Raw genomic sequence first — 13,067 nt, 5'->3', positions numbered from 1 at the left:
CGGGCAGCATCACTGGAGCCCAGCAACCTCCCTGGTTGGAGCTGGGTGAACACAGTAAGGGTTTTAACAACACCAGGTTAAAGTCCAACAGGTTTATTTGGTAGCAAATGCCATTAGCTTTCGGAGGGGTATTTGCTACCAAATAAACCTGTTGGCCTTTAACCTGGTGTTGTTAAAACTCTTATTGCGTTTAGCCCAGTCCAACGCCGGCATCTCCACATCATGGAGCTGGGTACCCAGGTTTAGTTGGGGGGTGGGGGGGGGGTGGGGATGCAGCATGGAGGAATGAAAAGTGATGGAGCCTGGAGGGACGTAGATTAAACCTTTGGGAGTGAGCATGGCCATGATGGGCACAGTGGAGTTGGACAGCATCAGAGGAACCATCACACCACTGGGCTGCAGCACACTCGGAGCCACTGGCATCGGGGCGATTGGTTGCAGTTGGCGGGGGGCGCTAGCTTTAACGGGCAGAGCGATCGTGTGGGAGGACACGGCAGGCTGGATTTTGTTGCTCTGTGGTGTTGCCCCTGGGGCGTTCGATGGCGGGTGTTGGCTGCCCGGGGGCGCTGGGCACTGACTTGCCACAAGCAACTTGCCGGACTAAAGAGCGACCCAGAGGTTTCGGTCTCTTCCTCGGCAAGCTGGTCTGAGCAGGCAAAGGTGGGCACGTTTGCCTAGATCCCTGGAACACTTGTGCAGCAGGCATCTTGCTGGATGGGGCTGTCAGCTGTGCCAGCGCTGAGAAATTCACAAATTAAGTGAAGAGAAAACACGAGTTCGGAGATCTATTTTCAAAGATATCGTACCTGCCAAACTTTGTGCATCCTTGTTCATCTGTGAGAGAGAGAAAGAGAGAGAGAGAACATAGTGAAGATAAATTGACACTTCCCGAGCACAGCCTGTAACCCAGTACAATAGAACCACATCAGTATCCAAACAATTTACCATTAAAATAAAACCAAAATGAGGAAAATTAACAACAAATTTGCAGGTCCCATGTTGATCGGCTATTCGACTATGACAGGGACCCAGCCTCAGCGAGGCCTGTGTTTTCCAGCAGGAATCACTGGATAACAATTGGGTGCAATTTCCAGCAAACCCAGGGGCACAGAAGCTAACGTGGACACTATCACTAGCCTGGATTGGGACTGCCCTGGTTTAAGTGGCTCAGTTAAACTCCTGAATCACCGGGGCAGTAGCTGTACCCTATCAAACAGCTGCAATCTTGATCGGGGCCTACATTCGCTCCAGAAGCCTTCATCCACCTCACATCTGCCCCCGAGCACCAAACCTTCGCCCTCACCCCCCATATATGGCCAAGTAATAAAGCCCCTTTGCCCAGTATCTAGTTTCCACAAGGTTTCTTCCAGTGGCCTCTTGGCCAGTTTGCTGTAATCAAGTTACCTTTTCTTTTATGATCTGCATGCAGCCGCCTTTGTCAATCCGAAGCACCTGAAATCAGTACAACAACAGAGTGAGCACTTGGATCTTTCCTGAAGGGGTTAACTCAGGCTGGCCACTCAGACCCATACAGCACACAAGGCAATTAGACCATGGTAGGCAGCACAGTTAGGCCTGATTGTAGAATGTCCACAAGCATTCATTTCCAACAAGAATCATCATGTACAAACACTGGCGACCATTGTGAACTTGGGTAAATCGCAAAATGTGTGTTGATTGGTGGAAAGCAATTGGAAAGTCATCTGAGCCGAGTCAACCTCGACCAATAAGATCAGGAAAAAACCTTTCTCGGGTAACAAGAACGAGCTCGAGAGTTGGGGGTTACAAACTCGACAAATACAGCACGGGGTTAGATACAGAGTAAAGCTCCCTCTACACTGTCCCCATCAAACACTCCCAGGACAGGTACAGCACGGGGTTAGATACAGAGTAAAGCTCCCTCTACACTGTCCCCATCAAACACTCCCAGGACAGGTACAGCACGGGGTTAGATACAGAGTAAAGCTCCCTCTACACTGTCCCCATCAAACACTCCCAGGACAGGTACAGCACGGGGTTAGACACAGAGCAAAGCTCCCTCTACACTGTCCCCATCAAACACTCCCAGGACAGGTACAGCACGGGGTTAGATACAGAGTAAAGCTCCCTCTACACTGTCCCCATCAAACACTCCCAGGACAGGTACAGCACGGGGTTAGACACAGGGCAAAGCTCCCTCTACACTGTCCCCATCAAACACTCCCAGGACAGGTACAGCACGGGGTTAGATACAGAGCAAAGCTCCCTCTACACTGTCCCCATCAAACACTCCCAGGACAGGTACAGCACGGGGTTAGATACAGAGTAAAGCTCCCTCTACACTGTCCCCATCAAACACTCCCAGGACAGGTACAGCACGGGGTTAGATACAGAGCAAAGCTCCCTCTACACTGTCCCCCATCAAACACTCCCAGGACAGGTACAGCACGGGGTTAGATACAGAGCAAAGCTCCCTCTACACTGTCCCCCATCAAACACTCCCAGGACAGGTACAGCACGGGGTTAGACACAGAGCAAAGCTCCCTCTACACTGTCCCCATCAAACACTCCCAGGACAGGTACAGCACGGGGTTAGATACAGAGTAAAGCTCCCTCTACACTGTCCCCCCATCAAACACTCCCAGGACAGGTACAGCACGGGGTTAGACACAGAGCAAAGCTCCCTCTACACTGTCCCCATCAAACACTCCCAGGACAGGTACAGCACGGGGTTAGATACAGAGTAAAGCTCCCTCTACACTGTCCCCCCATCAAACACTCCCAGGACAGGTACAGCACGGGGTTAGACACAGAGCAAAGCTCCCTCTACACTGTCCCCATCAAACACTCCCAGGACAGGTACAGCACGGGGTTAGATACAGAGCAAAGCTCCCTCTACACTGTCCCCCATCAAACACTCCCAGGACAGGTACAGCACAGGGTTAGATACAGAGCAAAGCTCCCTCTACACTGTCCCCATCAAACACTCCCAGGACAGGTACAGCACGGGGTTAGACACAGAGCAAAGCTCCCTCTACACTGTCCCCATCAAACACTCCCAGGACAGGTACAGCACGGGGTTAGACACAGAGCAAAGCTCCCTCTACACTGTCCCCATCAAACACTCCCAGGACAGGTACAGCACGGGGTTAGATACAGAGTAAAGCTCCCTCTACACTGTCCCCATCAAACACTCCCAGGACAGGTACAACACGGGGTTAGACACAGGGCAAAGCTCCCTCTACACTGTCCCCATCAAACACTCCCAGGACAGGTACAGCACGGGGTTAGATACAGAGTAAAGCTCCCTCTACACTGTCCCCCATCAAACACTCCCAGGACAGGTACAGCACGGGGTTAGATACAGAGCAAAGCTCCCTCTACACTGTCCCCATCAAACACTCCCAGGACAGGTACAGCACGGGGTTAGATACAGAGTAAAGCTCCCTCTACACTGTCCCCCATCAAACACTCCCAGGACAGGTACAGCACGGGGTTAGATACAGAGTAAAGCTCCCTCTACACTGTCCCCATCAAACACTCCCAGGACAGGTACAACACGGGGTTAGACACAGGGCAAAGCTCCCTCTACACTGTCCCCATCAAACACTCCCAGGACAGGTACAGCACGGGGTTAGATACAGAGTAAAGCTCCCTCTACACTGTCCCCCATCAAACACTCCCAGGACAGGTACAGCACGGGGTTAGATACAGAGCAAAGCTCCCTCTACACTGTCCCCATCAAACACTCCCAGGACAGGTACAGCACGGGGTTAGATACAGAGTAAAGCTCCCTCTACACTGTCCCCCATCAAACACTCCCAGGACAGGTACAGCACGGGGTTAGACACAGAGCAAAGCTCCCTCTACACTGTCCCCATCAAACACTCCCAGGACAGGTACAGCACGGGGTTAGACACAGAGCAAAGCTCCCTCTACACTGTCCCCATCAAACACTCCCAGGACAGGTACAGCACGGGGTTAGATACAGAGTAAAGCTCCCTCTACACTGTCCCCATCAAACACTCCCAGGACAGGTACAGCACAGGGTTAGATACAGAGTAAAGCTCCCTCTACACTATCCCCATCAAACACTCCCAGGACAGGTACAGCACGGGGTTAGATACAGAGTAAAGCTCCCTCTACACTGTCCCCATCAAACACTCCCAGGACAGGTACAGCACGGGTGTTAGATACAGAGTAAAGCTCCCTCTACACTGTCCCCATCAAACACTCCCAGGACAGGTACAGCACGGGGTTAGATACAGAGTAAAGCTCCCTCTACACTGTCCCCCATCAAACACTCCCAGGACAGGTACAGCACGGGGTTAGACACAGAGCAAAGCTCCCTCTACACTGTCCCCATCAAACACTCCCAGGACAGGTACAGCACAGGGTTAGACACAGAGCAAAGCTCCCTCTACACTGTCCCCATCAAACACTCCCAGGACAGGTACAGCACGGGGTTAGATACAGAGTAAAGCTCCCTCTACACTGTCCCCATCAAACACTCCCAGGACAGGTACAGCACAGGGTTAGATACAGAGTAAAGCTCCCTCTACACTATCCCCATCAAACACTCCCAGGACAGGTACAGCACGGGGTTAGATACAGAGTAAAGCTCCCTCTACACTGTCCCCATCAAACACTCCCAGGACAGGTACAGCACGGGTGTTAGATACAGAGTAAAGCTCCCTCTACACTGTCCCCATCAAACACTCCCAGGACAGGTACAGCACGGGGTTAGATACAGAGTAAAGCTCCCTCTACACTGTCCCATCAAACACTCCCAGGACAGGTACAGCACGGGGTTAGATACAGAGTAAAGCTCCCTCTACACTGTCCCCATCAAACACTCCCAGGACAGGTACAGCACGGGGTTAGATACAGAGTAAAGCTCCCTCTACACTGTCCCCCATCAAACACTCCCAGGACAGGTACAGCACAGGGTTAGATACAGAGTATCCTCAGTCTGAATTTTAAGAGCACTCACTGCTGAACCAGAGAGAGTTTTGCTTTTCCCGGACTATGAATACCCATTCCGAAATTACTGGCACAACATTAAGCACGGGCTGCCTATCCAGACCAGAACTGCCCAAATTCTGATGTTGGCGAGAGGACAGATGCTTCCACCCAGTCTTTCACAGCTAATTTCAAACCTGACCATGGCTCGGACCAATGCACGCGCTATTTCCTTTAAAAAAAATTCAACCGCACAGAAAATCCGTACCTGTATCAGGAGTACAAAAACAGGTGTGCTGCTTAAACCGGCCATTTCCAGCCTCTCACGGACAAGGTCAACTGGATGGGGGAGAAAGAAACAGCTTGAGGAATGATGTTAAATCTCAGGTACCGCATCACTTCCAGCAGGTGCACGGTCCAGTTAGGTATCAATCTCTCGGGACGGTTTTGCCCCAAAAATCACGCGACACTGCACCCGCGCTGCAAGAAATGCCTTCCTTCCCTTGTTAAATTTATTTCCCTGTTGCCAAGGCAATGAGGTCCTGCAGCTGAAGGTTTGCTGCACCATTGTGGGAGCCATCTTTTGGGTTTTCCTGCTCCATTGCGCTCACAATTGGATGTAAAAGGGGCCATCGTTACTCCCAGGAGTCCCAGGCCGATATTTATCCCTCACTTATGGGGAGGCGATGGCCTAGTGATATTATCGCTAGACTATCAATCCAGAAACTCAGCTAATGTTCTGGGGACCCGGGTTCGAATCCCGCCACGGCAGATGGTGGAATTTGAATTCAATTAAAAAAAAAATCTGGAATTAAGAATCTACTGATGACCATGAAACCATTGTCGATTGTCGGAAAAAACCCATCTGGTTCACTAATGTCCTTTAGGGAAGGAAATCTGCCGTCCTTACCCGGTCTGGCCTACACGTGACTCCAGATCCACAGCAATGTGGTTGTCTCTCAACTGCCCTCCAGGGGCAACTAGAGATGGGTAATAAATGCTGGCCCAGCCAGCGACACCCACGTCCCACGAACGAATATAAGAAAATCACTAAAAGAGCTTTGCTGGTCATTATCTTGCTGCCTTCTGTGAAATCTTGCTGTACATAAATTACCTCATCACATTCCTACGTTGTGAAGTGCGTCAGGTTAACAAGGCTGTGAAAACTACTTTATAAATGCAGTCTCTCTTCTTCATTTAAAAAAATGCCATGAATACTAACCCTACCTCAAAACACTTCACATTCTGACAAAGCTGCCGTGTATTTCCAGCACTTTCCATTCTCAGAAGATCACAGTGGTGTAACTCGGAGTGTTCCCCGCCAGGGGGCAAATGTAGGTCAGACAGCTCCGAGGCAATGAACTCTCGAGTTTGTACCTGGGTAGCAGGGGCTTGGATGATCTGAACTTTCCCTGGAGTGTGGGATGGGAAGACAGCTGGAGAGCACTAGAACAGACACAGTGTAGGAGGAAAGGGTGGATGTAGCATACAAGCACTGTGTAGCTTCATGCGGAGGATGTCACATGAGAAGGATACAGGAAAACGCTGTGTCAGTGGATGTTTGCTTCATAAGAACAAGGAGCAGGAGTAGGCCATTCGGCCCCTTGAACCTGCTCCGCCATTCATTAAGGTCAGGGTTGATCTTTTCGTGGACTCAGCTCCACTTACCCGCCCGCTCACCATAACCCTTAATTCCTTTACTGTTCAAAAATCTATCTATCCTTGCCTTAAAAACATTCAATGAGGTAGCCTCAACTGCTTCACTGGGCAGGGAATTCCACAGATTCACAACCCTTTGTGTGAAGAAGTTCCTCCTCAACTCAGTCCTAAATCTGCTCTCCCTTATTTTGAGGTCATGCTCCCTAGTTCTAGTCTCACCCGCCAGTGGAAACAACTTCCCTGCTTCTATCTTATCTATTCCCTTCATAATGTTATATGTTTCTATAAGATCTCCCCTCATTCTTCTGAATTCCAGTGAGTATAGCCCCAGTCTACTCAGTCTCTCCTCATAAGCCAACCCTCTCAACTCCGGAATCAACCGAGTGAATCTCCTCTGCACCCCCTCCAGTGCCAGTATATCCTTTCTCAAGTGAGGAGACCAAAACTGTACACAGTACTCCAGGTGTGGCTTCACCAGCACCTTATACAGCTAAAGGATGTTAACTTCAGGATGTTAGAGAGGAACGCAGCTGGAGATTCTTGTGCCAAAAACCATCTCAAGCTGCCGAGCTATGTCTCACCTCCCCTTTGACTGAATATCTTTGCTTTAGTCCATCTGCACATCTCTGTAATGAGCTTCTTCTCCAGGCTGACAGCCTGTATCTGCCGCACCGTCTTCCTGGGATCCTTTCGGCCTCGCAGAGGCCTCCGTGGGACTTCAGCCGCCGCTGGACACGGACTGATATCGGGCACAGCTGGATCGGACACTCCATCGGGCACGGCTGGATCGGACACTCCTTCGGGCACAGCCAGTTCCCTCTGTGCAAACAAAACAAAAGGAAATAACTAAGGGTCTTTTTAAAATTCTGGTTCCTCCTGCCTTTCTCCACAGGTGTACAAGTGGGTTACCCACCTGGCCCCGGCCACCCCACTCCCCAGACCGTGGGCAAGCGTGGGTTTAGCTTTCTCTGTAACACACCCTCACCTCGTTTCACAACACGGTATCATAGAATGTTACAGAAGAAAGCCATTCGGCCCATCCTGCCCATGCCAGCTCTTTGAGGGAGTGATCAGATTAGTTCTACTTTTCTAATCTTACCCCAAAACGCTGTAAATTCTTTTCTATCCAATGCAGTTTTGAAATGATTAAATCTGAATCATAGAATCATAAAATCTTACAGTGCAGAAGGAGGCCATTCGGCCCATCGAGTCTGCACCGACCACAATCCCACCCACGCCCTATCCCTGTAACCTCATGCATTTACCCTATCTAGACCCCCTGACACTAAGGGGCAATTTAGCGTGGCCAATTCACCTAACCCGCACATCTTTGGTGTGGGAGGAAACCGGAGCACTTGGAGGAAACCCACACAGACACGGGGAGAATGTGCAAACTCCACACAGATAGTGACCCAAGCCGTGAATGGAACCTGGGTCCCTGGCGCTGAGAGGCAGCAGCACTAACCACTGCGCCACCCCACCAATCTGTTTCCACCATTCTTTCAGGCAGCGCACGCCACATAATAATGAGGGAGCTCGGTCTTTTCTCCTTGGAGAGACGAAGGATGAGAGGTGACCTGATATAGAGGTGTACATGATGTTGAGAGGTATAGATCGGGTGGATTCTCAGAGGCTTTTTCCCAGGGTGGAAATGGCTGCTACGAGAGGACACAGGTTTAAGGTGCTGGGGGGTAGGTACAGAGGAAATGTCAGGGGTACGTTTTTCACTCAGAGGGTGGTGGGCGAGTGGAATCGGCTGCCGTCAGTGGTGGTGGAGGTGAACTCGATAGGGTTTTTTAAGAGACTTCTGGATGAGTACATGGGACTTAATAGGATTGAGGGTTATAGGTAAGCCTATATATAGGCCTAGGTAGGTAGGGACATGACCGGCGCAACTTGTGGGCCGGAAGGGCCTGTTTGTGCTGTAGGTTTTCTATGTTCTATAATACAATAAAGTTCTTCAGCCTGGTTACTGCCTGCGCTGAAGGAGGGTCACACTGTTATACTGAGCCACGGCCACAGATGGTACTATTTCACTCACTAATAATCCAGAGCAAATGATTCCAAATAGCATTGCTGGCGGTGAGAGATGGAAATAAAAAGCTTCTCTCGGTAAAACACGACAACCCAAATATCCTTCAGAGAAGGAAACCTGCCAACCTCACCTGTTCCGGGTTAGACTCCAGTCCCGATCCGACTGCCTTCCTTCCGAAGGGGTTGAAGGAAGTCTCTCAAATTTATATCAAAAGCACATCGACTTTAACAAGTGAATTCTAAAGCATAGGCTGCAGCCATGAGTTAGGGACTCTCCACACGTCCTGGGTCACTACTGCAGTGATACTAATCACTAGGCTATCGTACCCCCCCCCCCCCTCTATTCCGCACGCTGAATGCCCAACATGAGAAAAGCTCTCAGGTGAGTCGACAGAGTGAAGAAATCTACTGGGGGAAGGAGGGGATAAAGATGAGGCTACTTCAGAATGCCAGAACTCTAATTTCAACCCTCCCAAAACACTCGCATTTAAAAAAAACCCTCCATGAAACCAGCAACGCTTCAAATAAGTGATAAAGGATGCATTCTCATCTTACTCACAAATACCACACGTAAACTCTTAAAGACAGTTTTGGATTTAAAGAACAGAATTTGGAAAGTGGTGTAACTCCTTCCAGTCAGGACTCTCACCTCTGTCGGCTTCTTGTCCGGTTCACTGGTTTTTGGAACAACGCTGCCCACGCGGGACCGGTTCCCCCAGATCCTGCTGGATTTGGGTCTCCCGAGGCGGTTCTGACTTTCGATCTTCACAGTCACCGCCTCACGGCCCTGCCAGTTTTCCGAATTCTCGGCCAGCTCGTTGTCAGCGACCGGGACCCACCGGTTCACATCCAACACGATGGACTCGGCAGGATTCCAGCGTCGTACCCGCCTCTTCTTCCGTTCCACTTCCCGGGCTCTCTCTAGGTCCTCCTCTTCCTCTTCCTCCTCCCCCTCTTCCTCCTCCGACTCCACAAGCAGGAGTTCCTCAGAGGAGAATTCCGAGGACTCGGAGCTACTTTCCCATTGCTTTCTTCTAAAGCGTTGCTTTTTTTTACTTTTCTTCCGGAGCTTAATCTCGGCCCGTTTCTTCGCCTAAAAATAAATGAACACTTGTTTAAAAAAAAAAAGACATTTGCAAAGAAAGGAATTTGAATTTCTCGTTTCATTCACAAGTCAGGATATTCTCAGGGAGCGGCACAGTGGTCAGCGCTGCTGCCTCAAAGCGCCAGGGACCCGGGTTCGATTCCCGACTTGGGTCACTGTCTGTGTGGACATTCTCCCAGTGTCTGCGTGGGTTTCCTCCGGGTGCTCCGGTTTCCTCCCACAGTCCAAAGATGGGCAGCATAGGTGGATTGGCCATGCTAAATTGCCCCTAACGTGTCCAAAGATGCGTAAATTGAGGGGATTTGCAGATTAAATACGCATGGTTGTAGGGATGGCACGGTAGCACAGTGGATAGTAACGCTGCCTCAGTGCCAGGGACCTGGGTTCGATTCCCAGCTTGGGTCATTGTCTAAGCGAAGTCATAGAATCCTACAGTGCAGAAAGAGGCCATTCAGCCCATCGAGTCTGCACCAACCACAATCCCACCCAGGCCCTATTCACATATCCCTACATATTTACCCACTAACCTATGCATCCCGGGACACTAAGGGGAAATTTAGAATGGCCAATCAACCTAGCCCGCACATCTTTGGACTGTGGGAGGAAACCGGAGCACCCGGAGGAAACCCACGCAGACACAGGGAGAATGTGCAAACTCCACACAGACAGCGACCCGAGCCGGGATTCGAACCCAGGTCCCTGGAGCTGTGAAGCAGCAGTGCTAACCACTGTGCTACCGTGCCGCCCACGGTAGTCTGCACGTTCTCCCCGTGTCTGCGTGGGTTTCCTCCGGGTGCTCCGGTTTCCTCCCACATTCTGAAAGACATGCTGGTTAGGGTGCATTGACCCAAACAGGTGCTGGAGTGTGGCGACTAGGGGAATTTCACAGTAACTCATTGCAATGTCAATGTAAGCTTTACTTGTGACTAATAAATAATAAAAAGCACTTTTCAGCCAATGAAGTACTTTTGAAGCGTAGCCTCTGCTGTATCCTCTGGGGAGAGAATCCAATCGACTGAGCTGTTCATGGTTTCAGTCTGTTTCAGCTCAAGGGAGGAGATGACCAGGTGTGTGGACGAGGGTAGTGCAGTCGATGCAGTTTATATAGATTTCAGCCTTTGACAAGGTCCCACATGGGAGACTTGTAAAGAAGGTAAATTCACATGGGATACAGGGTAATTTGATAAAGTGGATTCAAAATTGGCTCAGTTGTAGGAGACAGAGGGTGATGACAGAAGGCTGCGTTAGTGACTGGAAGCCAGTGTCCAGTGGCGTACCACAGGGATCTGTGTTGGGCCCCCTATTATTCATCATTTATATAAGTGACATTGATGACTATGTGGGGGGGGGGGGGGATCAGTAAGTTTGCGGATGACACACAGATTGGCCGGGTGGGTAACAGTGAGGCGGAGTGTCTTGGGCTACAGGAAGATATGGACAGAATGATCAGATGGGCAGATAAGTGGCAGATGGAATTTAACCCTGAAAAGTGTGAGGTGATGCACTTTGGAAGGAGTAATTTGACAAGGAAGTATACAATGAATGGTAGGACACGAGGAAGTTCTGTGGAACAAAGGGACCTTTGTTTGTCCATAGATCTCTGAAAGTGGAAGGGCATGTTAGTAGGGTGGTGAAAAAGGCATAGAATCATAGAAACCCTACAGCACAGAAAGAGGCCATTCGGCCCATCGAGTCTGCACCAACCACAATCCCACCCCAGGCCCTATCCCTACAAGCCCATACATTTACCCACTAATCCCTCTAACCTACGCATCTCAGGACACTAAGGGGCAATTTAGAATGGTCAATCAACCGAACCCGCACATCTTTGGACTGTGGGAGGAAACCGGAGCACCCGGAGGAAACCCACGCAGACACGATCATCTTGCTGGTGCCAGTACAGAGCGAGACTGCGGATAGTTGGGAACCTGTCTCGGGGGCAGGGAATTCATATGGTGTTCGTGGAAGTGGAAATGACTAGGGTTGGGAAGCATTTTCCGATCAGGGTCTTTGTGATCTCCTGGACTCGTTTCGATCGCCTCAGGGGGTCGGAGAGGAATTTCCCAGATTTTTTTTTCCCCATATTGGCCCTGGGGTTTTTCACTCTGGGTTTTCGCCTCTCCCTGGAGATCACATGGTCTGGAATGGGGGGGTGGGGGTGAGTTAATAGGTTGTAATGAACAAAGCATCGTAGCTGTGAGGGACAGCTCGGTGGATAGGATATTGGTATGTAGATAGGCTGGAAAATTGGGCGGGGATCCTGGATTCAGGATTCATTCCTGGACCGGGGAGCGGCGCGGGCTTGGAGGGCCGAAGGGCCTGTTCCTGTGCTGTATTGTTCTTTGTTCTTTGAGGAGAATGTGCAAACTCCACACAGACAGTGACCCAAGCCGGGAATCGAACCCAGGTCCCTGGAGCTGTGAAGCAGCAGTGCTAACCACTGTGCTACCGTGCATATGGGACACTTGCCTTTATCAATCGAGGCATAGATTACAAAAGCAGAGAGGTCATGTTGGATTTGTATAGAACTTTGGTAAGGCCACAGCTGGAGCACTGTGTGCAGTTCTGGTCACCACATTATAGGAAGGATGTGATTGGACTGGAGGGGATGGAGAGGAGATTCACCAGGATGCTGCCTGGGATGGGGCATTGAAGTTATGAAGAGAGGTTGGATAGGCTTGGGTTGTTTTCTCTGGAGCAGAGAAGACTGAGGGGCGACCTGATCGAGATGTTCAAGGTTATGAGGGGCACGGACAGAGTGGATAAGGAGCAGCTGTTCCCCTTAGTTGAAGGGTCAGTGACGAGGGGACATAGGCTCAAGGTGAGGGGCAGGAGGTTTAGGGGGGATGTGAGGAAAAACCTTTTCCCCAGAGGGTGGTGAGGGTCTGGAATGCGCTGCCTGGGAGGGTGGTGGAGGTGGGATGCCTCACATCCTTTAAAAAGTACCTGGATGAGCACTTGGCACAGCATAACATTCAGGGCTATGGGCCAAGTGCTGGCAGATGGGATTAGGTGGGAGTTCAGGTGTTTCTAATGGGTTGGTGCAGACTCGATGGGCTGAAGGGCCTCTTCTGCACTGTCTGATTCTATGATTTTCACCAAATCGCAGACAAATGCACGTTTAAAATATTGCCCATCGCTGTCAGCTGGCTAACAGCTTTTATTGGAAGTCAGTACAGGGATAGGTGACATCAGCTAGGTCTGAGTGTTCCTGAGATAAAAGCAGACAGAGCACTCCAACACAGAAACCCTGACTGTTCCCCCAGCCCAAGCGTAGAGTTTAACCATCCTCACCACAGCTGACATCAGCCAACACATCATAGGCCGA

At 50.5% G+C, this 13,067-nt stretch overlaps 1 protein-coding gene across 4 annotated transcripts in view; it reads right to left on the bottom strand.

Annotated features, from left to right (window-relative positions):
* snapc4 (small nuclear RNA activating complex, polypeptide 4) overlaps positions 1 to 13,067 on the bottom strand; it is a 57,770-nt gene that overhangs the window by 11,919 nt on the left and 32,784 nt on the right. For all 4 annotated transcript variants that reach the window (XM_078226193.1, XM_078226194.1, XM_078226191.1 and 1 more), the window contains exons 15-19: positions 9,284 to 9,727; positions 7,182 to 7,419; positions 5,210 to 5,280; positions 1,405 to 1,452; positions 807 to 834 (exon numbers count right to left, since the gene is read on the bottom strand). In XM_078226193.1, the coding sequence (XP_078082319.1) occupies positions 807 to 834; positions 1,405 to 1,452; positions 5,210 to 5,280; positions 7,182 to 7,419; positions 9,284 to 9,727 (829 nt within the window). The remainder of the gene's footprint in view (positions 1 to 806; positions 835 to 1,404; positions 1,453 to 5,209; positions 5,281 to 7,181; positions 7,420 to 9,283; positions 9,728 to 13,067) is intronic.

Source organism: Mustelus asterias, chromosome 13 (genome assembly GCF_964213995.1).
Source record: "Mustelus asterias chromosome 13, sMusAst1.hap1.1, whole genome shotgun sequence".
In the NCBI taxonomy this organism is placed as follows: domain Eukaryota; kingdom Metazoa; phylum Chordata; class Chondrichthyes; order Carcharhiniformes; family Triakidae; genus Mustelus; species Mustelus asterias.
Note: the sequence above shows the minus strand (reverse complement) of the source record. Positions and strands in the feature narration are given on the sequence as shown.